At 41.9% G+C, this 27161-nt stretch overlaps 1 protein-coding gene and 1 pseudogene across 13 annotated transcripts in view; one reads left to right on the plus strand and one right to left on the minus strand.

The window, feature by feature from the left end:
- The window catches only part of SLC22A15 (solute carrier family 22 member 15), an 80825-nt gene extending 56954 nt beyond the window's left edge, over positions 1-23871 (minus strand). For all 13 annotated transcript variants that reach the window (XR_009700364.1, XR_009700365.1, XR_009700366.1 and 10 more), the window contains exons 1-2: positions 23747-23871; positions 10572-10784 (exon numbers count right to left, since the gene is read on the minus strand). Coding sequence is in view for 10 of the 13 variants with exons in the window: in XM_061183639.1 (XP_061039622.1) it covers positions 10572-10784; positions 23747-23833 (300 nt within the window). In the remaining 3 variants the exon portion in view is untranslated. The remainder of the gene's footprint in view (positions 1-10571; positions 10785-23746) is intronic.
- On the plus strand, positions 20029-22804 carry LOC133088938 (KH domain-containing, RNA-binding, signal transduction-associated protein 3-like; annotated as a pseudogene).
- Positions 23872-27161: the final 3290 nt, after the last annotated feature.

Genomic DNA, 27161 nt, shown 5'->3' on the forward strand with positions numbered 1-27161 from the left:
GAACACCAGGGCGGCAGGCTGCTGAGTTCTGAACATGCAGGCGAACTGCTGAGGGGGATGGGAGTTGTTGCTTGTTTTATTTGGTTCTTTGTTATTTTTGGTTAGATCAGGACACCTGTAAGTTTATTTGGGCTTGACAGTTATGAAAGCTGAACTGAATCGTTACCACTTCTGTAGTACTTGTGTGATTTGTTTGTGTGGGACCACTAGCCAGGATCCTTGTGAGCTGGATACAAATATCCTGAGGGTCCCATCACTTTAGAGAAGACAAGCCTGTGACAGATTCCTAAGTGGGCTGCCTCCCTGCCTCGCTCCCTGCCTCTGTCACATGCCACTGTAGAAAGGCCACAGAAATCAGTGGCCACGCTCCTCCATTTACCAACCATGACACTAACTCACCCAGCTACTCTGAACCCGGGCAGTCATATTTTTAATTTGCAAGCCGCGATACAAAAATTATGATTGTTTGCCCTTCTCCCTTAGAATTCGCTCTGTCAGAGGCAATTTCAAGAAGGCAACTGGCAGCCGGGGGAGGTGAGCATCTACTTTGCTTAGCTTTCAACCCAATGTGTGTGCACCATGTGCTATCACCCTCAGTCACCCTGCTAACCTTCACTCTCACCGATCCATGCACCCACGCTCCCATCCGCTCCTCCCAGGCAGAGCTGAGCTCTTGCCCTGTTCCCCGTGGAAGGGCTTGTGCAGCTGGCAGGGCTGGCTGCTGGCGGCAGAGTGCTGGGCCCTGGCCTCTGTTCCTCTTCAGTGATAGCAGCACAGCGCCCCGCTCTTTTCATACTGAAATGCCAACTGAGGCGCCACTCAAAACTAAAGGCTTCTGTTTGTTAAGAGAAAAAAAAAAGAGTTTGCAAATCACTGGTGTAATGGGAAGAATATGGGCTGGCTCATTGAGTCCCAGATCAGTGGCTTATTAAATATGTGATTTAGGGCAAATTTTAAAAAGTCTCTACACGTCATTTGTTTAATCTACAGGGTAGGGCTGTTGGCAGGAGTAAATAAGCAGCACACGTGGAAGGCCCCTGGGAGGGGGCCTCCCACACGAGAGGGCATTGATGGAAGTAGTCACGGTTATCTGCCTCTTCACTCGCCCCTACCTAATAACCCTTACAAGACTCATCATCTCACCCACAAACTCTCTGCCAAGTATGCAACACTCTCGTTGCAGCTGAGGAGCCTGTGGGGACTGTGGACTTCTGTCCCACTGTGCAGCCAGCGATGCCACCCGTGCTCCTCCATCACCAGGGCAGGCAGGCCACAGCCACCCTTGCAAGCATGAACCCACACAGGCTGGGAGCAGCCGGTTGAGAATCTGGGATGCTCCAAGAGAATTCATCCTAAACCGTGACCCCAGACTCTCCACAGAACATCCCTTGGAGATCCCACGGAGCGGCACATTGATATCAACCAGCTGTGCAGCTGGGCAGGCCCCCTACCCCTCATGCATAGCTCTGGGGCACCTGCTGGAGACTGAAGGTCACTTTCTGCACAGGGGATGTTTGCGCCTTGAGACACACCTCGGAGGTGGAGAACTGTCTGACCTTCTGATGGCATGGGAACATAATGTGTGCTTCTATACCGTGGGGGGGAAGTATCGTGTATTTATAAATCTATAGTGGTATATGTATAATCAAGATGGATAACGGTATATGCAAGTATATGTATCTCAGTGGAGCGACATAGGTGGGAATGAGAAAGAGGACAGCTGTGTAACCAGGAAGACGGAGAGAGGGCAGGGAAGAAAGTGAAAAAGAGAAAGACACATGGAGATATACACAGAGAGACAGAGACAGAAACATCAGAGAAAGAGACGGAAAGGCAATTCAGAGACAGCCAGTGAGACAGAGACACAGAGAAAGGCAGAGATGAAGAAACGGGATAAATACAGAGAGAAACTGAGATGGAGAGAGCTAGGGATAGAGAGAAACAGATTCAGAAAGACGAAATGACAGAGACAGAGGGATACAGGAAACAAGGAGGGAGAAAAGAAGGAGGGAAGGAAGGGAAAGCAGGCAGGTAGACACAGAGTTACAGTCTGACAAAGACCGATTGCAGGAGAGACAGTCACTCACAGACACACACAGTGGTAATAAGAAGAGGGACCTGAGGCTACTATCACAGGTAGGTCAGGTAAGGGCCATCTTAGCTCTTTATCTCCTCTTTCTCTGAGCTGCTTTACAGACCTTCAGCACTTGCTGGGGAAGCTATCTAATTCCATTTCTCCTGCATCTACCAACTCTTTGTCTTGGGAGTAGCAGCCCTCAGGGCTCCCTTCCCTCCATATTCAGCCTCCAGTCAAGCAGTGTTAAGGGTGAGCCTCCCAGGTGCCAGCACAGGAGACGAGCTGGTGACCAGGGTGCCCATTCCTGCCGTCCCAGAGCACAGGGTCTGACAGCACTCTCCTTCTCTGTATCAAGGCTTTCTCTGGCATTGGGCAAGTAGTCATTGCTCAATGACACTTGCTAAGAATGGTGTCCCTCCAGTGATATCTAAAAGCGCTCCTAATTACAGATTTCCTAAGTATTCATTTAATTCAATTCTACTGAAATTCGTTGAGTGTCTGTGATGCTGAAGCATAGTGCTGCTATGTTATCTAATTTACTTTAAAGTATTAAGCACGTTCAGTGGGATATTCTGTATCAATGTTAGGTCAAGCTTTCACTCTGGTACTACGAGCATTCTCATTAAGGTTGCATTGTCCACTGGTGGTCAGCTGGCCTTCCCTTCAGAAAGCCCATTCTCCACAGGGAGCTACTACAAGGGCTTCTGTAATCATTGTCTCTATCAACAATGGGTGCTTTGCTTATTCTTGATTAAAATAGTAGCCTGTTGACTAGCAATGATAGATATGAAAAATAGGCTATCCCTAGTGAAATTAAAGACATTCAAGATACACAGATTAGCTCAACATATTTTAGAGACACTCACTACCCTTCCATGAATTTTAGAGATAATCCAATGTGTTCTGTACTCTATCTATAGGGGTGATGCCCTAGGTTAAAACCCCTCCTTGGTCCTGAGCCAATATGAACTCTGGAATTTTCCGTGTGCTTGAAGCTGATGGGAAGTACTATTTTCCATAGTACTCTGACTATGGAAAACTGGTGTTTTCCTGTAGCGACCTGCCATAAAAGCAGTGTACAGAACACCTATAAAAGCAGAACTGAGACTTCTAAAGCCTGCAAGATAGTTTATTTTGAGCTTCCTTGAGAATAAGAATTGAGTTAATAAGTTAATAAGTTCATTTATACATGTGGCAGAATTTGGTTTGAGATCCACTTTCATTATAATGTGTTTAATGGATTTGTTGGAAAGCAGACCGATGGCTCTCACCCATTTCAAAATCCTATGGGGGCAATAAATAGAACTAGGGCTTTTTGCAGAAATACCTAATCCCACAGTTGGAGTAGGGAGATGCAAGATAAACCTGGACTATTTTGTTATGTCAAAAATTTTAGAACTGCTCAAAAAAATTTAAAAAATTTAAAAAAAGATGGACACATCAAAAGGACACAGGACTTTCAGCTCCAGGAAGATGGAGTAAACATGAATATAAAAAATAGGCTAAACATAGGAGTAAACATACTGTAATACTGTGATTTATAGGAGAAATATGTATTTGGTCATTCAGATGACCAAATGCAGATATATTTGTCATATATATTTGGTCTTCATTCATAGTTCCTGGCTCACAGCTCCCAAAACCCTTGGAATTCCTGAGCTTAGGTTAAGAGCAATGGGATAATTGTCTCTTGTCCTTAGTTCCTGAAAAATGTTTCAGGGAACGTGACTTTTGGGTCCCACCCAAGGGTGGAGGCTGGTTGCCGAGGGGAACCAACCATGTGATTAGAGGGTTAGATCTTTTACTCTCAACCCCCAACCCTCCCCCCAAACTCTAGGGAGAGGAGAGGGGCTGGAATTTAAATCAATCACCAACAGCCAATGATTTAATCAATCATGCCTATGTAATGAAGCCTCCATAAAAACCCAAATGGAGGGGTTCGGAGAGCTTCTGGGCTGGTGAACATGTGGAGATTGGGGAGAGTGGCGCTCAGAGAGCATGGAAGCTCCACACTGTTTCCCCATGCTCTGTCCTATGTAGCTCTTCATCTGGCTGTTGTTCCATATCCTTTAATATCCTTTCATAATAAACCAGTAATCTAGTAAGTAAACGGTTTTTTCCTGAGTTCTGTGATCCATTCTAGCAAATTAATTGAGCCTGAAGAGGAGGTCATGGGAACTTCTGATTTATAGTCAGATGGTCAGAAGCACCGGTAACAACCTGTGTTTGCGACTGGCATCTGAAGCACAGGGCAGTCTTGTGGAACTGAGCCCTTTACCTGTGGAATTCCATTCTATCTCTGGGTAGATAGTATCAGAATTGAGCTGAATTCTCGCACATACTGCTGGCATCCGAGAACTGCTTGTTGGAATTGGGTCCAGGAACTCTTTCGCATGTACTTTTCCTTGTTTCCCCTACTATGTACTACTAAAAATCCTGGACATTATACATAAAATAAACATTAAGACAACTCTGAAAGGTGGATAGAAGACCAGCTAAGGACCTCGGGACTCAAGGAATGGTGCAGTGGTGAGTTCTCTGGGTTTCCCTTTACCTCACACACCCAGACTGGGTACTGGAGAAGCCAGCGACTCAGAAATGTTAAGAGGAGCCACAAAAGAAGTCCCAGTGAGGTCTGCTCTCTAGCAAAAGGCCCAGGAGAGGGGCAGCCCAGCAAGACAAAAGACTTTTGGGCAATCACTGCTTTATTCTGGCCAATTACTACCACAAAAAAATAAATAAATAAATAAATAAATGAAAAAACCTACCAACTGGGGCTCCAACCCCATCTACACCAGCAAAGTCTAAGTGGGGAACCGAGGCTTCTGCCTGGTCAGGCAGTGATGAGTCGCTCCACCCCACCCCACCCAGGTGGTGTCACAAAAGACAAGTAGGAGCCAGCACTTTCATTCCTGCCAAAGCTCCCCTCCCTCCTGCCCCAGTGCCACCACCGCCACCACCACAAGTGTCAGTGGAGACCACGTGGGGAGACTGGATTTCACTGCCTGGTAGTAATGAAACACCCTTCCCTTCTTCCTGTGCCAGAGCAGTGTCATAGAAAGCCAGCTAAAACAGAAGGCTTAAATAAGACACAGTATCTCTTAGCATAATCCCCCAAACTTCAGGTTTCAAACAAAAATAATCTGTCATACCAAGAATCAGAAGAATCTCAAAGTAGAATGAAAAAAGACAACCACTGAGATGATAGAGATGATAGAAATAACTGACAAAGATTTTAGAGCTGCCATCATAAGCATTTGTAAACATGCTTGAAATAGATGACAAAATAAAAAGACTCAACGAAGATAAAGTCTCAGCAAAGAAAGAGGATATATAAAAAAAGAACAAAATAGAAAATTTTAAACTAAAAGATGCAGTGAATGGATTCAACAGCAGAATAGAGGAAAGAATCAGTAAACTTGAAAATACAACAACAGGAAATACCCAATCTGAAAACAAAGATAAAATAGACTGAAAAAAAAAAATGAACAAACCTTCAGGGATCTGTGGGGCTAGAACAAAAGAATTAACATTTTTGTCACTGGAGTTTTAGAGGGAAAGGAGAAAGAGGGAAGTACTAAAAAAAAAAAAAAAAGTACACAAACAAATAACAGCTGAAAATCTCCCAATCTAAGAGATATAAACCTGAAGATCCAAGAAGCTCAGAAAACCCCAAATAAGATAAACCTGAAGAAATCCATACCAAGAAACATCACAATCTAACTTTTAAAAACTGAAGACTAAAAAAACCTTAAAAGTAGCAAGAGAGAAATGACACCTTCCCTATAGAGGAAAAAAAAAAATTCAAATAACACCATATTTTTCGTCACAAACCGTAAAGGCCAGAAGGAAGTAGCACAGGAGTTTTTAAATGCTGAAGGAAAAGAATTGTCAACCAAGAATTTTATAACTAGTGAAAACAAGAGATGAAGGGGAAACCAAGATATTCTCAGATAAAGGTAAACTAAAAGAATTTGTCGCCATCAGAACTACCCTAAAACAATGGCTAATGAAAGTTCTCTAAAAAGAAAGAAAACATAAAAGAAGGGACTTTGGAATATCAGGAAGGAAGAAAGAACAATGTAAGAAAAAATTTGGGTTAATACAACAGACTTTCCTTCTCCTCTTGAGTGTTGTAAATTATGCTTGATCGTTCAATGAAACAGAATGTTGGTTCTTTAAAAAGATCCGTAAAATTGACAAAACTCTATCAGGACAGATGAGTAACTAAATACGAAAGGACACAAATCACCAATATCAGGTAATAAAAGGGGATATCATTTCAGACTCTGCAGATGTCAAAAGGATAATAAAGTAATACAATTAACAACGCTACACACATAAATTTGAAAACTTAGATGAAATGGACCAATTCTCTGAAAATCACAAACTGCCCCAACTCACAACACAATAGAGGTCATTTAAATAGTCTTATAACTTTTGAGGAAATTGAATTCATAATTTTAAAACTCCCAAAAAAGAAACCTAAAGACCCAGATGATTTTACTGGAGAATTCTCCCAAATGTTTAAAGGACTAACACCAATTCTATATGAAAAGCCAAAGGAACTAAAACAATCTTGAAAAGGAATAAAGTGAGAGGAACCAATCTACCTGCACACAAGACTTATTGTATAACTAAAGTAATATAATTAAACCTAGATGAGTCTGTAGAGAATTATGCTGAGTGGAAAAAAAAGCGCTAATCCCAAAAGGCTACCTGTATGATTCCATTTTTATAATATCCTTGAAATGATGAAATTAAAGTATAGGAGAAAAGATTAGTGGTTACCAGGGAAATTAGACAGTGCTGGGGAGGGAGGAAAGTGGGTGTGGCTATATATAAATATATATGGTAACAGATCCTTGTGGTGATAGAAATGTTCTGTGTCTTAGCCGTATCAATGTCGTTACCCTGGCTGTGATACTATATTATGATTTTACAAGCTGCTACCATTGGGAAAAAGTGGGCAAAGCATTCACAGAATTTATCTGTATTATTTCTTGCAACTGCATGTAAATCTACAATTATCTCAAAATAAAAACTTTAATTAAAAAAAAGGAGACAAGAGCCAGCTTGAAGAGGTTCCCACTGGTAAATTGGGGATAATTTGAGCACCAAAATAATTAAAAGCTGTAATAAATTATAAATAATTGAAAAGACTAGGAATCCACTAGTACATACTAATGACAGAGAGATAGAGAGATGGAGAGATAGAGAGAGAGAGAAAAGAAGAGGGAGATGAAGAGGAAGAGATAGAGACAGACAGGCAGACAGATGGACAAGGAAGAAGAAAGGGCTGTTGCTTACAGCAAAATCTAAAAAGACAAAAAACAAAAAATGAACCCAAGCTCTGACATATAGAGAACAGACTGTAGTTGCCAGAGGCAAGAGGTGACGGGGTAGCTGAAATGAGTGAAGGGAGTCAAAAGGTACAAACTTCCAGTTATAAAATAAATAAGTCACAGGGATGTTATGTACAGCAGGGTGACCACAGTTAATACTGTATTGCACATCAGAAAGTTCCAAAGAGAATAGATCTTAAAAGTTCTCATCAGAAGGAAAAAAAAATTTTGTAACCACGTATGGTGAGGAATGTTAACTAGACTTGTTGTGGTGATTTTTTCACAGTGATAGAAACAGCAAATCATTATGTTGTACAACTGAAACTACTATAATGTTATATGTCAATTATACCTAAATTAAAAAAAGAAAGCCCAACTGGCAAATGTAGAGGAAGCACTAGAGTTAAGAATTCATCATTTTGTAACCATCATAGTCTAGCTTGGTTTATGAAAAAATCATCAAAGGATGCTAAATTGGAGGGAGGGGTTTCTGATAAGGAATAGTAATTTAGCATAATCTTAAAGTGACTCGACTCCACATAGATTACTTATTTCTTGAAATGAAAAAAAAAAACAAAACAAAAAACTGTACAGGAGAGAAATCAGGCAATACCTGGATGGTCAAATTAACATCACTCAAAAAAGGGCAAATGAATATTGTGTGTCTCCCGTGTGATCCTCCAAGGACACATTACTTATGTACTAGTCTAACTGTGGATGCATAACCTGAATGAGGAATCATCAGACAGACCCAAAATGGAGAACATTGTTATTTTTAAAAAGGGAGAGATTATGCATTCTTCAAAAGTATAATATCATAAAAGAAACAGAAAGGCTGAAGGTGAAAAGATACTAAAAAACCATGACAACTATATGCAATGTGTGATCCTAAACTGAATTCAGTGCAAGAGGGGAAAACAACCGCTATCAAGGACATTACTGGGTCAAGTGGCAAAACTGGGTATGGAAAGTAGATTTGATAAAACTACAGCATCGATGTTAAATTTCTTGGATAATTGTACTGTGGTTATGTAAGAGAATGTTCTTATTTTTAGGAAATACACACTGAAGTATTTGGGTATAAAAGAACAGCAGTATGTGCAACTTTCAAATGGCTTTAAAAAATTGAGAGGGACAGTAACACCAGTGAGGTAAAATACTAACAACAGATGAAACTAAAGGATATAAGGGTATTCTTTGAACTAGTCTTGAAATTTTTGTCAGTTTGAAATTATTTCCAAATAAAATAACTTTTAAAGTTCTCTGGCTTTTGTTAACCTGTCAAAAAGAACTAAGAGATGTGCATACCAATTTAGATAGGATAGGTCCCTAAAAAGTACAATAATAAGAGCATAGGCTTCTGAGTTAAGACAAATTTGGGTTCAAATCCTAGTTCTGCCCTTATTAGCCAACCTCAAGAAGTCTCAATTTCTTCATCTATAAAATGCAGAAAATAATGCTTACCTCATAAAATTATTTTGAGGGTTAAATGAAATAAGGGTTGTAAAATATTACAATGTCTGGCATATAGTCATCATTCCACAATGCTATTTATTATTTTTATAGCTGAGTAGTGGTGATACTTGTGATGGTAGTTATTGTGGTGGTGGCCAGAAAGCCATGGAAACCCAAAGACGACCAAAATATGGCTCCTGACCTCAAAGGACTTAAAAAAATAGAGCTGAACCACAAACCACAGTGTGTCACGTAAGTGCAAACAAACTGTTGCTGGAGCAGAAGCAAAAGTGTATTTACTTCTTCTGGGGAGTGGGTCGGGAAAGACTTCTCAGGGAAGGTAATGGTCAAGTGAGCAGTAGAGGGTAGGTTAGGATTTCACCAGGCAGAGGCGAGGGTGAGTGTTTGGGGCCATCCTGACGCAGGTAACAGGTATGGGCTGAGGGCTCAGGGCACATGTGGGAAGCAGGGGAGGCAGAGAGAAGTGTAGAATGGGGCTGGAAAGTACACCCAGGACCAAGCTGGGGAGGATGAAGGGCTTTGAATGTAACATGTAGGGTTTCACTGTTTTCTGGGTGTGGTGGGAGAACCACTGGAGGTTTTTGGGTGAGGGATGACAGGACTGGATCGTTGTCATGGAAATGCCACTGGGCTAGGGTGTCAGTGGGCAAATGGATAGCTTGTGGGGAGCAGGCAAAGGACACACAGTATTTCAACACTTTAACAACCAGGACCCCGTGCCTGGGCCCTGCACCTCTTATCCCAGGGTTTCTCTTCACCAGACTATCTATCCTCAGCTTAGATACCTCAGGCTGGCCCAGACAGTGCTCTCCTTACCAGAACCTTCTTGGCCAGGAAAGCCCCCTTGAAGGTAAGGCTTTCTGCCCACACTGGGCAGTGCCATTTGTATTTTATGTTGTACAGTCAAGGTGCCCCATGCAGTCTACACACAGGACTGGACTTAAACATCAACTGTGGATGTTATAGATGAGCCATTACATTTCCCTCTCTTTACTTTGTTAATTTTTGAGGATATAAGAAAAAGACATGGGGACTCCCCTGGTGGCCAGTGGTTAAGAATCCGCCTGCTAATGCGGGGGACACGGGTTCAAGCCCTGGTCTGGGAAGATCCCACACACCACGGAGCAACTAAGCCCATACGCCACAACTACTAAGCCTGCATGCCACAACTACTGAAGCCCGCACACCTAGAACCCATGATCCACAGCAAGAGAAGCCACCGCAATGAAGAGTAGCCCCGCTTGCGGCAACTAGAGAAAGCCCGCGTGCGGCAACTAGAGAAAGCCCGCGTGCGGCAACTAGAGAAAGCCCGCGTGCAGCAACGAAAACCCAACACAGCCAAAACTCAATGAATAAATAAATTAATTAAAAAAGAAAAAGAAAAAGACATGAAAGTTTTAATTCACTTTTTAAAAGGATACTCTAATCAAAATGGGGCTCTTCTGGAGTTTATGTCTTACTTCATCTATACCTAGTTTGGTAGGACTCATGCTTCTCCCATTTGCAGTAAGAAGGAAGAACAATGTATTTCCATAGAATATTCTCCTTTAACTCTCAAATTTACTAGAAAGTGATTGGAAGGTGAGCTGAAATTTAAATCAACAAGACCAAACAATGGCTCCAGGGGGATCATTCAGTGGTCAGAAGGGCCTGTCCCCTGCTCCTGCCGTTACCTCGGAGGCGATGGAGGTGAAGCTGCTGCTGAAGTGCACGTGCTTGTGCATCTCGCTGCCGTTGGCCGTCAGGAGCCAGGCCCCGAGCGCCTGGTCCTCACCAGCCGACCGGTTGCTGTGGCTCTGATTCGGCAGGAGCTCCGCCAGGTCCCAGTGGTACGACGGTGTGGCCCCGACCAGCGCAATGAGGATGGCCTCCGTGGCCACGTAGAGCTGAAAAGAGGAAACACAATTAGTAAGCTCACAAACCTTGAAAGAGCAGGTCTCGCTTTTATGTCTGTAGGAGCTACAGAAACGAGACGCTTCAGAAACAAAGGAGAAAACAGAAGGAAGCTTCCTGATCTACTACTAACGGAGCCATCAGCAATCCCATCTGTAAAGCACCTTCCACTTCCTCCAAGGGTTTTCTTCTACATTTGAGATACATCTGATGCTGAGGACACGGCACATAAATGGTTCCGCAGTGGCAGGGAGTGGGGGAGGGGGTGATATTACTGGCTCTGATTTAGAAGACTAACATTCCAGCTCTTTTCTCCTGACCACTACACCTCAGTTCAGATAAGCAGTCACCAGGGCCCAGGAGTATCTTGGTCTTGAATTCACGATCTAAACAAGAAAACGTTGTGGCATAGTTAAATGTTTCCAAAAATAGTATGTGTTTGGATACACACACACACACACACACACACACACACACACAAACATACGGGGAGGACAGATGCTCTGTTAAATCAGGGAAGCATTATATGCACTTGAGTAGGTACTAAAGTATAGTATACAACTTATAAGATGTAAACAATTCAAAATCCCAGGAATAGGTACTCACTTTATAACCTTTAGGTGTAGTTAATCATTGTTTAATCTAAACATAGTTTCCCCCTAAAGAAAAAATTATTTCATTCATTCATTCAAGGAATATTTATTGAGCACATACGACATTTGTCACTGACTGTTTTGGGCTTTCTGGAGATTCACAATTGGGTTTATAAGCTGTTGAGCCCTGTGCAGCGTTTTAATGCTATAGATCCATTTATATAACTCTCCTTGGATGATTGTTTCAAGCTTAAAATTTATTAGGAAAACACTGAAATAGTCTGTTCCATACTGAGACAATCTTATTTGAAGCAATAGCTATTTAAAACAATTTTTTTAACTAAAAAAAATTATCACTGTTAACTTAGAACTTAATGTCTTAAAATAGCTTTAAACAGAGTAAGTGTTTAAAAAACACAAAGCATGTGATTTCGGTACAGCATATAGTAACACCCCCGCTGGATGGACGAGTTGACTGCGGCATGAAAGGATGGCGAGACCTGCCCACAGCATTATCTCCACTGTCAGGGAACTCCCAGCTCCTTCCACACCCTTCTGGAGGGGCATATTCAGCTGTTAAGGGGATAAGTTAAAGCGCCAAAAGCAGAGTAATTTATCACAAGTAGATGATGGAATTACTGACAAGGAAAGAGAAAAGAAGTCATGACATTGTGTGTGTCATAACAGAGAGCTAATGTAAAACCCAAGATGTGATTTTTCCCCTCTCTGGCAAGGCTGCAAGGCTGTAAGGCAGCCTCAATCTATTGTGAGTCGGATGACTGTGAGCCTCTAGAGATGCACAAAGCTGCCACAGGTCGGTCTGCGTGTGTGATTTACTGTAAAACACAAAGGAAAACACGTTTCTCGGTTTATATTGCTTCCTGGCCCCTATTTGCATACTATTAAGGAAGTTTTCAGGACAGGAGGCAATCAGCTTACAAAAATGAAAACCTTAATAATTACAAGAACAGATAGATTACACATTTAGCTATAATTACAAAGCCACTTGCACCCATTTTAGTAACTGCCCTTCCTGATTACAATCTGCTGAAATTTAATTCATGGGTAAAGAAATGAAAAAAAAAAAAAATGGGGAAAAGGGAACTCAGGAGATGATGCAAAACACATGTTCCAGTAAACACACAGCCTTCAATCTGGCAAAGCTAACTAGTTATATTTTTTTCTCTAAGCGTGCTCTTTTTTGCTTTTGTTCGTACCATTCACTTCACCTAGAAAGCACTTTCTCCTGCTGTGAATGTCTGAACCTTTCCCATCCTCCAAGATGTAACTCAGATGCCCCCTCCTCCATGCCACCTCCTACCACCTTGCCTTCCCTCCAACCCCTCCAGAAGCCCTCTCCTGCATCTGCTCACCTCCAAAAGTTCCATTTAGACCTTTCTTAGAACCCATATCATTTTCTTCACTGCACTATATGTATCTGCTTGTCTTATTTTTTCTACTGAAATATACTCTCTCTGAGGGCAGGATCTGTGTCTGATTCACCTTTAGGCTCCCAAAGCAAATAACTCAGGGCCTAGATAGACGATATCACACATTCAACAAGTCCGTGGATGAATGAATGACCATAACGGAATACTAATAATAACAGCAAACACTTCTCTAATGCTAACTATATGCCAGGTACCATTCTAAGCGCTTGGTGAAAATATATTAATGCATCTTATTTTTATCTGTATTATTCTAGGATAAGTAAGCAATGTTCTGTGTAAAACAGGAAATGCTCCAAAGGGTCCTCTAATCTGAGGTGTATTTCATTGTGGAAGCTACCATTCTTGGAAGAAACTACAATGTGCAGAAAAAAAGTTAAAAAACAAAGAGGTGGTGCTGATATATACCCTTATTTATAACGCAGGGAGCAGTGAAACCTAGCTAATCAGTACTATCTGTATTAATCAGTATTATTCTTAGCAATCAGTAGGTTGAATAAGCACTTTCCTCCTTTCTCACTTTCTCTGCTCTCTTCCTACCCCTCACAATGCTTCCATTACCCACCCCATGTGCGTGCACACACACACACTCACACACACACACACACACACCCAGGGACCTCACAGAATACACAGGGCCATGGCTTTGTGTCACCAGAGGGGTCAGAAACATGCAGCTCTTCCTTGCAGTGCCAGCCTCCATAACATGGTGTCAGCCTTTCTGTCTTTGACACAAATGGCCATGCCTGGTTTTGTTAAAGGTAAAAGAGAGAGTAGGCAGGCATCTATGATACATGCTAACTATGAAAGGTGAAAGGGACATCATGAGGATTAGGGAAAAGAGGAGATGCTTAAACTCTGCATACAGATTACTGTTAGGTACTTTACACCAGAGCCACATACATGGGTCACATGGTCCTATGAAGTCAAAGATGGTTTAGCCCTTAGCTAGTCAAGGGGATGCACCACCTATACAAGGCATATGGGGCGGTTTTCCTCGGTTTGCCTTCTTCGTCTGTGACAATGTCACAGAGCTCTCATCTTGCTTCTTCCCCCAGAGTACAAACACTCTCCCACTCTTCCCTCTGCTGTGACTCTGTGCACACATTCACTACGTAGCCCTGTCTAGAGAATTGCACCCATCAGCAGATGGGTCTTAAAGCCACAATGAGAAACCACCATCCATTCTCCTTCGGAGTGGGACCAACAACATCTCAAATAAATCATTATCTTCTCTAGTGCTACCTCCAGGGAAGGAGAACGAGTGCCACAGATGGCAGGACTGTTTTTTCCCCTTCAATGTAATTATAATTAGAAAAGTGACTAAGATGCACTGGGGGATTGAAATTTTTAAAGTTTCAAAAGTGAATGCTTTAAAAGTAATTTTATACTAACAGCATTATAAGCCTTTATAATACTCAGGAAACCAAAAATGTCTCCCATAAATTATCTCATCACAATATCTTGTGCTGTGAAGTCATGGTAAATATGATGTTTATGTTGTAAGTGGGAAAGATGAGCCACAGAGTGATTAAGTGAATCGTTCAAGGGTACGTAAAACACTAATGGCAAAGCCAGGATGAGACTGGGAGCCTCCTAACTTTGGGGCCAGAGCTTTTTTCAGAGAAAAAGTTGGGGGGAGGGATCAAAGATGATTTTATTGTTGTCATCACTGTTAGTATTTTATGCACTTAGAACTCAGTTATCTAATTGACTCAATCAAAAGCATTACATGAGTATGACCACATCACGAAGGCAGCACCAAATGCCCAGGGCCCAGCACAAAGTGGGTATTCAATAAATATCTGTGGAGTGACTTACTGATACTATTTCTTGTGTATAAAAAATTTAATTACGCCCTGAATAACAGATGTCTCTAAGTCCCATTTCTTCCCTGACTCTAATTTATCCACATGACGCCACCAGATCAGTCTCCCTGAGACATTCTTCGTGAAACTCCTCTGGTCAAAACATACTAATGGATAAATGATAGCTGTCCTAGCATCCAGATCTCCACCACATGACCCGATGGCTACCTTATCTGCATCCAGGCTTTCTGTACTAGCCTGTTCAGTTCCCCAAACAGGACTTTTCATTGTGTGCTGTGAAAAGCATATGGGATCTGTACACCTGAGTCTGAATCTCAGCTCTAGTAAACTTCCAGCAAATCAAAACCTTTCTAAACATCATGTTTTCTTCCAGTAAGACTAGACACTGGCAGTACATCTTTACCTAGTTCATTCATATCTAACTAACCTAATCTGAAGGTCAAAGGGATATTTCTTTAGCCAACATCACACAGTAAATCGCACAGCACCATCCAAATAGCATCTATCAGCGCCTCCCAACTTTAACGTGCAGTGTGACTCTGCAGGCCGGGATGAGACCTGAGATCCTGCTTTTCTAACAAGCTCTGGTGAGGTCAAGGCTGATGGTCTGGGCCACACTTTGTGTAACAAGGGTCTAGGTTATTCCCTCTTCTATACTTTCTCCAATGTTATGTTTTTCCACCTGAAACGGCCTACCCACTTCTCTCTTAACCCAACCTTCAAAGTTCAGCTCAAGCTCAACCCTCTTCTGAAGTTTCAACAAACCACTCTGGACCATGCTGATGTCTCTTTCTTAATGTCTAAAGCATTCAGTGGCTGTATTATTTACTGGGGAAATATTACTTTGTACCATTATTTAACAGTATAGATATAAATTTTTCTCTTCTAATGATTTGCCATCTCCCGAAGAAAAGAAAACCTTAATTTCTACTTCTATATCCTTTCAAGAAACCCAACACACTACTGTGGACATAATAGGCTATAATATATTTGGTTAACTAATTCCTTGCATAATGGTGTGGCAAAGAAAATGATGATGGATTAAAAACCAGTAATTATGGGACCTAATCTTGGTTCCAACCACTAATTAAGACCTTGGACACATTATTTGACCTGCATCAGTTTCTCTCTCAATCTCCCAAATAAAATGGGAATGCCACCACCTGACCACCTTCCTTCTGTTATTTCAGTTTAATTTTTAAAAAATTTTAGTGAGTACCAACACTTTGCAACACAGTGTATTCTGAGCCTCAGGTGATAACAATGATGGATAAGAAACAGTTGTTTCCTTCTTAGGCACATACAGTCAAGTGAGGACAACAAATATGTCCAGAGCTATAAATACAAGGCAGATGTGGACAAATGCTCTATTAGCCAGAGTAGAAATGAAGTTAATGAGAGAACAAAGAAAGCAGATGTGAATTCCAACTCGGGGAATAAGGAAAAGGTTGCAAATGTGACACCTGAGCTAGGCAGTGAAAGACTGCTAGGGGTTTAGTCAAAACAAAAATCAGGGAAGGAATTCTTAGGCCAAAGAAAGAGTCTGATCAGAGTCATGAGAGTAAAGAACCTATTTTTAGTGTTCTTTGAAGAAGTATTACTGGACAGGCTCAGCTTTTTCCAAACTTCAGTCATGTGAGTACCCCCTGCAAGAGTGTTACGTGCCCATTTGTTTTCTATTATTTACTTAATGGTCTGCTTTTATTTTTTTTATTATTTTTTTTTAAACTTTTATTTTTTAAGTATTTGTTTATTTATTTATTTATGGCTGTGTTGGGTCTTTGTTTCTGTGCGAGGGCTTTCTCTAGTTGTGGCAAGCGGGGGCCACTCTTCATCGCGGTGTGCGGGCCTCTCACTATCGCGGCATCTCTTATTGCAGAGCACAGGCTCCAGACGCGCAGGCTCAGTAATTGTGGCTCACGGGCCCACCTGCTCCACAGCACGTGGGATCTTCCCAGACCAGGGCTCGAACCCACGTCCCCTGCATTGGCAGGCAGATTCTCAACCACTGCGCCACCAAGGAAGCCCCTGGTCTGCTTTTAAATTGACTCAAATTTTTTAACTTAAGTAAATTTACAGAGAAATAAAATTGTATATCAATACAAATATAACCAGCCAGATGGAACTATAAAAATACAATGTTCTGAGGCGTCCCTGGTGGCTAAGTGGTTAGGAATCCGCCTGCCAATGCAGGGGACATGGGTTCGAGCCCTGGTCCGGTAAGATCCCACATGCTGTGGAACAACTAAGCCTGTGAGCCACAGCTACTGAGCCTGCGCTCTACAGCCCGTGAGCCACAACTACTGAGCCCATGTGCCACAACTACTGAAGCCCACGCTCGCCTGGAGCCCGTGCTCTGCAACAAGAAAAGCCACCGCAATGAGAAGCCCGCGCACCGCAAGGAAGAGTAGCCCCCGCTCACCACAACTAGAGAAAGCCCACACGCAGCAATGAAGACCCAATGCAGCCAAAAATAAATAAATTAAATAAATAAATTTTAAAAAAATACAATGTTCTTCTACAGTACTAAGTGTTAGCTGGCACATTTTTATTTAAGGTGGGGCACAAGAGAGATTTTCGGGCAGGTTTTGGGGCCAGTGATTTTGTGCCTCACATCCACCGTCATGTTTCTGCTGCCTCACCTTGTCGCTGCAACACAGCAGCTGGACCTGCTACTGATCTACACTCCCCTGGATCCTCCTTTGGCTGCTCTGACTCCTGGGCCAAGTGTGTGTTTAGTTCCATGATGAAACAGATGTGCTTCATCAAGGTTGCAGGCAGTGAGAATGACACAGATTCCAGTCAATTCTGATGTGTTCCAGGCTGCCTTCCCTGCAGACTTCAAGCTCCAACATCAGACAGAGAGACAACAGCCTTACAGGGACTGCCGAACTAGCTCCCACAATTATATATGGTCAAATCCTCATAATAAATTATTCACTGATTACATATATGATCACGTACGTATATACAGATACAGATACACGTATATATACAAACACATACATCTCCAGCCTAGAAGTTCTGCCTCCTGTTTCTCTGGTTGAACTATGCTGACACAACCTTAAACAAACATGGCAAAATATCAGCATTTGTTAAACCTGGAAGTAGGTACATGTGTGTTTGTGATATTATTCTATGTATTTCATTTGAAATGTTTAATAACTTTAAAAAGTTTTAAAAGAAAATGAATAGTAAGTACAATAAAAACATAATAATGTTATTCAAGTCTAACTAGGTAATGTTTTCCACCAAAGTCTGAACTTTCCTTAATTCTGGTTCATTCCCTTTGTTAAAACAGAAATATTTGCAAATGTTTTGAGAAATACTAGCACCAAATGAGACTTTCTTCTTAGATAAACAAAAGGATTAAAGGAGAATTGAAAAGGGAATAATCCTCTCACTTTATGAGTTAATGTTATTTAATAACATTTCCATAGACCACCTAAATCTACCACGCGGGCCACTCCTTGGGAGGTCAGAGAATGCAGAAAGATAGAAGATCAGAAATAACTGATATAGAGTAATACGGAATCAAGAACACAGTGAGAGGATATCCCTGGGAAGAGGGTAGAGATGTATCTTCCTCTTGATCCACAAGAATCCGCCTGCCAGTGCGGGGGAAACGGGTTCGACCCCTGGTCTGGGAAGATCCCACATGCCACGGAGCAACTAAGCCCGTGTGCCACAACTACTGAGCCTGCGCTCTAGAGCCCGTGAGCCACAACTACTGAGCCCGTGTGCTGCAACTGCTGAAGCCCGTGTGCCTAGAGCCCGTGCTCCACAACAAGAGAAGCCATTGCAATAAGAAGCCCGCGCACCGCAATGAAGAGTAGCCCCCGCTCGCCGCAACTAGAGAAAGCCCACGCACAGCAACGAAGACCCAACACAGCCAAAAATAAATAATAAATAAATAAATTTATTTAAAAAAAAAAGAGAGATTCATCCATGTGGCTGTGTGTAGACCTAGTTTGTTCATTTTAACTGTTATATTCTATAAAATTTATGTCAGATTTTAATTATCTAGTCCTTTTTTTTTTAAGATTTTTTTTGATGTGGACCATTTTTAAAGTCTTTATTGAATTTGTCACAATATTGCTTCCATTTTATGTTTTGGTTTTTTGGCAGAGAGGCACGTGGGATCTTAGCTCCCTGACCAGGGATCGAACCCGCACCCGCTGCATTGGAAGGCAAAGTCTTAACCACCTGACAACCAGGAAAGTCCCCAGTCCCTTTTTGAGAGTCATTTAGGTGGTTACTAATTTTTGTCATTACAAACAGTGCTGCAATAAACATCCTATACATATCTGCTTATGCACATGTTCAAGGGATATTGTCGTACATATACCTAGGCGTCCAATGCTGGTTGTAATTTTACTAGACAGTGCCAAATTGTTCTGCAAATGGGGTACTTTCTACTCATTTTCATCACACTTGTACTGTTAGACTATTTAATGTTTGCTATTCTAATAAGTGTGAAATGATATTTCATAGTCATTTTAATATGCCTGTCCCAGATGACCACTGAAGGTAAACATCTTCTCATGTGTTGACTATTATAGTTCCCTCTTCTGCAAAATACCTGTTCAGTCATTCCACTTTCTAAAACACCGTGAAAAGATATTTATTGCGTGGATGATATGAATGTACTGGTAGTTCGAGGATCTGAAAAGTAAGGTTGGGGTTATTAAGAGTTTACATAAAAACAATGCATTCCGAAACACCAGAGTACTGCATCTCAAGCTGAGGTTCACAGCAGCATCACAATTCTGCGGGTGAAACGAATGTTTATTACAGGTTACATGTTCCTGTTGGTTAATGGATGTTTTAAACTCTGTGCAAATTATACCACAGCATATGATTCATGATCCTGAGGAAAACGAAGGAGCCGGAGTCTCTGACTTAGAACAAAGGAGTAGGGTCCATTTCCACTTTATGTCTAAACGGATCAAGAAACAAAGAATTGTATTCAAACCTTCCTCCAAACAGTCTGGCAAATAAGCACACACAAACACAAACACAAACACAAAATAGTGATAATGGCGTCAACTTTGAATCACGATTGGAAAATAGAAATGGTAATAAAGTAAATAGAATTATTCATATTTAAATACCACAAATAACTCTTACCCAAAGGAGGGCATGTATATTTGAGTGGGTAAGAATTTTTCTAACTGCAAAATTATAAATCTTATTGCTTGTTCATAGGACAACCAGTTTTACAGAAGGCAATTTTTCTCCTCTAGCTTTCTGCTTAGGTACTGTAAAACCAAGTATCACTATTATCAGGTCACTTGTATCTTATCATGCTGATGAGAAATCTAAAAAATCTGCATTTATTCTGTACGTATCTGAAAGTTGACCACTATGGAGATTCCAAAGATTGTGTTTGCAAGGCAAGTGAAGGTAGGTCTCCTAGGCAAAGGAAACAATATTGAGACGTTTGAGGAGCTACCTGATGATATCTATAATCCAAGAAAACAGTTAACCTAAAGACCTTTAGAGTTGGCTTGTAATGTGGTTTTGTCCTCTTAGTTTGAACTTGGATGTGTTTGAAGTAAAGGGAGTTAATATCATTTAAAAAATAATAATGATCCTAGAAGGAAGAAAACAAAAGAATCTGTAAGGTTTCCATCTCTGTCCCTCTAGTTTTGTGTTTCTCAGCTGGAGTTGGTCATCACCAAACCACAGATGCAGATAAGGTTCCTGCTGAGGCAGCCCCCTCTCCCTGGTGGTCCCTCTCCCTGGCAGTCCCATCTACAATGTGCAGGACTCCCCCTCTCTGGCAGGGCTGCTATACCATTGGTCTGTACACTCACTGGGCACTGGTAGACAAGTGCTTTGGTTTTAAAAAGCAAACATCAAGCTCCTTCCATTCAAGCCACCCAACTCTGAAAAAGGCTTCTTACTTTTTCCTGTTAGAGGAAGCAACCCCCAGAAGAATGATGAAAGCATCGTGTTACAACTGTGTGATGGGACCCTCTAGTACTGGCACTCTGCAGGCCATCTCCCCTAGTCTAAATCATCTCCAACAACAGACTTGATAGAGCAGCCTTTGGGGAACTCCACTCTCATATCCAGGAGAGCTTTGGGTGACCACAGGACCGTTTGGATTATGTATCTCAATGGGGTAGTTGAGTCCTCACAAACAGGTAACAGCTGTGAAGAATTCACTTCTGCTTGGACCTGGGCATCTACTCTTTTGGGATCCGCACAGCTACAGGGCACCTCCTCAGCCCATACCTACAAGATAAAGTCAGTCACTCATCCCCAACACTCTAAGAGCTAGTTCTTCTATGGTGAATACTGACCACACATCAGGCAGGGTTCAGTGAACAGTCATGGTCATGGGCTTAGACCTCTTTGGTACCAAACTCTAACCAACTGGGTCAACCATAACAAAAAGTAAATGATGGAAATTTAACAGGTCCTGAACCCAGAACGGTGGCCTTTTTAGTGCCACACTCCACTCAAGACAAACTTATTCAAGGTCAGTGGATACCTGGCTAGGCAGGTGAGAACATAATGATACAGGAGATAGAGTGTAGGTGAGATTACTCAGAGAGGGAGTTATGTTCCTGAAATTCTTGATTAGAATAGGAAAAGAATTTTCTCAAAGAGAAAATAATATAAATGAACGTCAGACATCATGGTCACAATTCTATTCTCTCTGCATTAAATACTCTTTTGTGATTTAGCACAAATACATTTTCCCCACAGGAAAGTGCATTTAAAGCTAAAACACACTTAAAGGAACCTCAGAATATTGCATATTTGTGAACTGAGAACTTGTTTTGCTAGAGAAAGAACTGACTTCATCTGTCAGTGCATCATTTAAATGGTTCTTCTGGCTGGTTATGAAATCAACTGAACTTTCAAACATTTTAATGGAAAAGAGAATCGCTTAGTCAACCCTCACCTCCAACTCTCCCAGTCTTCCTGTTGAGCAGTTGATTTATGCAAGGTTTAAGCAACTAGCAGACTGGTGCTTATACCCATGACCATCCTGTCCTTCCCTCAGAATAACTATCATCACACGTTAATTGTAATTATTTAACTGCCTGCCTGCTTCATCCCACCCCCACTAGAATGCAAACTTCACAGGAAAGGGGCTTTGATTTATCTGACATTATAGCCCCTGATAAGCACATAGTAGGCACTCATTAAATATACGTTGAATGAAGGAATAAGTAAAATGGCCGACTGGTAGATACTAATAAAGGATCTGTGAATGAAATGCCTTTAGAATAAAAGAAGTAATTGACGTCAAATGGGCCATTTAAGCTGGCAAAGGAGGAGGAACTTGTGTGGCAAAGTGTATTTGTAGTGACCTTGAGCATATGGAACCTACATTTTTAGGCTGGGACAGAAAGTTTTAATTCCTGTAAAAACAGTTCCCTAAGTTCAACTTTGTGGGAAAACTTTTGGGGCCACGTGGCAATTCTCTGAAGCGTTTACAAGAAGAAACCTTGACAAAAATGTCCATCCTTGGAAAAGGCTCCATGAGAGACAGGGCAAAAGAAGAAGAGTTGAGGAAAAGTGGACAAGCAAAGTACTTCCACCTCAGTGATGATCTCCATGTTCTGACTGAAGTGTTTGCTCCCCCCCCCCCCCCCCCCGCCCAGCAGAAGCCTATGCCCGGATGGGACATGCTCTGGAGGAAATCAAAAAGTTCCCCATTCCTGACTATAATGATGAAATCAGGCAAGCACAGCTCCAGGAAGTAACATATTTGAATGGTGGTCCAGAAAATGCAGATGTACCAGTTGTTACCTTGCGTACAAGAGGGGTACCAACCCCAGCAATAACCAGGGGAAGGGGAGGAGTCACAGCCCAGCCAATGGGAGTCGGGGTACTGCAAGGGACACCGACTTCCAGGGGAGTCCTTTCCACCCGAGGGCCAGTGAGTCGGGGAAGAGGACTTCTCACTCCCAAAGCAAGAGGAGTCCCCCCAACTGGGTACAGACCTCCACCACCGCCCCCAACACAAGAGACCTATGGAGATTATGACTATGATGATGGATATGGCACTGCTTATGATGAACAGAGTTATGATTCCTATGATAACAGCTATAGCGCCCCAGCCCAAAGTGGTGCTGATTAGTATGATTATGGACACCGATTCAGTGAAGAGACGTATGATTCCTAAGGGCCAGAGGAGTGGACTAACTCAAGACACAAGGCACCCTCGGCGAGGACGGCAAAGGGCGAGGACGGCAAAGGGCGTCTACAGAGACCAGCCATACGGCAGATACTGACTGTTCTGTCTGATGTTGAGACATAGCCAGTCTCCATCAGTCCTGTATACTGTTCAAAGTAATTGTTTTCTATGAACAATCCCTTTTTAAATAAATCAAAATGCTTAAAATCTGGAGAAAAAAAAAAGCAGTCTCTGAGAATTCTGTACAATGAATAAGTGATTCCATTTTACAACACACGTTGTAGATGGCACTATGGACTTAAAAAAGTCTCAACCCAAGGGGACTCTGGGCAGAATGACCCAGCAGAACTTAAACCAGAAAGAAATAAACCCTATGCATTGAAAGCCCCTGGATAGGAAGCCCCGTTAAATCCAAGAAAAGATGGTAAGTAGATACCAGAGCTGAAGGAGGCCGCTCTAAATCAGCCCTTTTGTCAGCGGGTGATCAGGGCCCTCTGTGTGTTCCAGATTCCAAAGTGACAGCGCCACAGGTTAAAAATTCCCTTCCTATTCACAGCGTATTCCAGGTAACAACTGGATTTTTCATCTCTTACTAACCAGCTCGCTGGCTTAAGTACCCCCTGCGCAGTCCTTCCCCACTCGAGGTGAGAGGAGCATGGCGCCTAAGGGACGAGGATCCGAGGCTTGGTTTGACAGGCCGACCGGCGACCTTGGCTTTCCGGGGCCCAGGCCAACGCGCGGCGCCTAGCCCAGCGCCGCCCTCGCGCGGGGTGAAGGTGGAGGCGGGAGAGGCTCGCCACACCTGGGGGTTTGCATAGGCTCGGCATCCGGGCCCGGCGCTGGGGAGTGGGGAGGGAGGTACGCCTCTCCCCGGGCGGCCAGGAAGCGGGGACGTGGGAGCCATACGAGCGGCGGGGGACTCACCTGCAGCAACACCGCCAGCAGGAAGCACAGGTACATCTGGTAGATGCCCATCTCGCCCACCGCCTGGAACGCCTCCTCCACCTCCATGGCCGGCCGCGCGCTCGGCCCCGGCCTAGCCGCCAGCGGGAGCCCGGCCCCGACCCGCCCTCCCGCCGCCCCCGCTCCGGCGCGGCCCTCCCCGGCCGGCCCGGCGCGCGAGCCCCACGGCGCCCGGCACCGGCTCGGCCCCGCCAGCGAGGAGCCGGGCGCTGCGTGGGAGCGCGGGCGGGGCGGCGGGAGGTGCGTCTGCGTGGGCGGGGTCGGGGACCGGGAGCCCGCGCGGGCTTGCGGGTCCGGGGCGGGATGCCAGGTACCCGGGCCTCTGGGCTTCCTGTTAAAGATTTTTTTCTGAGAGGGATGGGTTTCTGCGCCGCTTAAAGCGAGAGGAAAGAGGAAGTGGGAAGTGGGCTCGGGCGTCGGCATCCTCTGTGATGGAGAAATACGGGAAGGGCAGCGGCGTCTAAGCCACAGCCGCTGCTTCGGGGGCGGGGGACGCGATAACTGTTGGGAGACCCGGTGACTGCTAGCATAATCTGTCCTTTTGTACAAATCAGTTAAATGCGGGAAGTGGGAATGGGTTCTAGATCCTTCGGAGAAGAGTGCTGTTTAACATTTCTTTCCATCCTGCTCTGTGCTAGCTATGTGGTCAGGCAACCAAATTCTTGCAAAACCCTGAGATACATTTGGCTATAGAAATATGCATGAGGTACGAAGGAAATACAAAAGATGAAAGATTAATTTGTGGGACAGGACGTGATGGCTGCCAAAGTGTTTGAAGGATAAACAGCAGTTTGAAGGGCTGGAAATGGAGAAAGATGCAGCAGGACCTAGGGACGCTGGTCACTTGCCTTAAGCCTCCTCATTTCTCCACCTCCTTAGATTGGTTTTAACAGCTGCATAGTATTCCATCGTCCAGGCCACGGCACCCAATACAATATTGAACAGAAAAGGTCACCAGCTAATGCTTTATCTAGACTTTTACGTATAAGAGAGTGAGATAGGTCTATAATTTTCTTGTTACTGTTCTTGTCTGGATTTGGCTGTGAGATTATAGTAGCTTAGTAAAATGAGTTGGAAGTGTTCAGTAAAAACTTCTTTAAACCATTTGGACTTGGTTTGTTTTGCAGGGGGACCCTCTATTACAGAGATAGAGACAGAGAGAGATTTATGTCACTTATTTTTATGGCTTTTTGTTCTTGAATTACTTTTAGTTTTTTTTCTAGAAGTGTTACTATTTTATCTAGTTTTTCTATTGTTTTTGGAATAAACTTGTTCATCTTGTTCTCTTGGGGTTTTTAAAATCATGCTCTAGCTGTATTTAGGCCCCATTTTTTATTCTGAATATTATTCATTTTTATTGTCCCATTCTTATCAGTCTTGCCAGAAGCTTGTCTACTTTATTATTTTTTGAAGAAACCAGTTTTTATTTTGTGATTTTTCTTTCTTTATGTCTTTGTTTTCTATTTTATGGAATATATGAACTATTTTCTTTCTTTACTTATTTTTGCTAGTATGTAATTCTTTTACTGCCTACATGACTTGAAAGTTTAACTTTTTGCTTTCAATTTTCCTTTTATAAGAATAATTATACATAAGACTATGCATTTCTCTCTAGGTACTACTTTGCTCTATTCCACAAGTTTTGTCATGTGGTACTTACATTGTCTTTAGTTTTAAATATTCCATGACATTGTAATGTCCTCTCTACCCAAGGAGCTATTTGTTCATTTTTTTAAAGTTTTCAATTAAAGGTTGTTGCTATTTTTTAACCATCTTTTTATTGATCACTAATTTAAATGCTTTGTGAACATAGATGATGTTAAATCTTGGAAATTGAATTTTCTTGTGACCTAGTATGTGGTCATTTTAGAAAAGTATACTGAATGTATTGAAAATACTCTCCATTTGTTTGGGTGCAAGGTTCTTTATATATTAGATCAACCTTGTTAATTTTATCAAAGTAGTCTGTATTACTACTAAATTTTACTTTGCTGGATGTATCAGTTTTTAGTAAATGCGTCAAAATCTTACAAAATGATTATCATTTTCGAGTTTTTTCAAGTTCTCTTTTTGTTTGTGAAAGTTTATGAAAGTACCAATTGTATCATTCCTTTTATTGTGATAAAATACCTTTTTTTCTCTTAATGCTTTTTGTCTTAATTTTTATTTTGTCTAATGTTAACATTGCTGTGTCAGTTTTTTGTTGTTGTTATTTTCCTTGTAATCCCTTTGTTTTCATCCTTTCAGCTTTGTTACATTCTAGACATGTTTATGGAAGGAGGGTTTATTTGTCTATCCAATTTTGTAGTCTCTGTCTTTTAACAGGTGAGTTAAACCCACTTATACTCATTGTGAATGATATATTTAGAATCATTTCTACTATTTTGTGTTTTATGTTTACCATCTTCTTTCTTTTTACTTCCTGGCCATCTATTGAAGTCTTAAAGCCATTTTTATATGGTCCTTCTTTCTTTCTTCTATTTTTGGGAGCTACACATTGCACTCTAATTGTTATTATTATTGTTGTTATTATTATTATTTTAGTAGTTACTCAACGTTTTAACATCCACATAACTGTACACTGTTCTACAATGTTGATAGTTACTTAATATATTTATTCTCTTTTCAAACTACACGAGATTCCAGAATGCTTTATCAGAGAAAACATAGGAGGACATAAAACATAGGAGGCTTTGTTAGGTGACTCAAGAAGTGACTATTGTGGTGCCAAAACACTGATGAACAAGACTAATGTGAAGTGTTTTAACAAAAAACTTTCACTGTTAAGGAAAATTGTCCTGCACTTGGAAATAATCAGGAAGCAAGAAGAGGACTGTATGTCCTTCCAGTGTAATCACGAAGCATTATTCAACAAGCCCACCCCCAGGATTATTTAATTATTTAATTCAGTAGGAAAATTTACCAGTGTTTGTCCTGGCTATTTGCTATGAATTAGAGTCTAGATACTGTGCAGTTACATGTAAATTTGTAGATTTTCTTTTTGGTAGAGATGTAAATGATTACGTTTAATAGGAAAGATAATAATCTATTATTTCATTGCCCTGCAGAACATTAACTCGTTTTATATATAATCTAGCAATCTTTTTTTTTCTTCCTAGAAATAACCAGTTCTTCAAACGCTCTTAGAACCAGCTTTACCATCCTACTGCTTCCTTCATCAATTAAAATAAAATCATTGACATGGGTTCATTCTGTATAGGTAAGAGAGTCATTTTTAACTTTTGAAAATTTCCTTTGATATTATGATGTATGAGAGTGAAAAAATTATACATCCATATTTTATGATATATAGCTAAATTAATAAATTAAGTGTTAAGTAGAAGTTGGGTTATTTCACCTTACTCGCTAAAAGTTT

The sequence above is a fragment of the Eubalaena glacialis genome, chromosome 3 (assembly GCF_028564815.1).
Source record: "Eubalaena glacialis isolate mEubGla1 chromosome 3, mEubGla1.1.hap2.+ XY, whole genome shotgun sequence".
NCBI classification, from domain to species: domain Eukaryota; kingdom Metazoa; phylum Chordata; class Mammalia; order Artiodactyla; family Balaenidae; genus Eubalaena; species Eubalaena glacialis.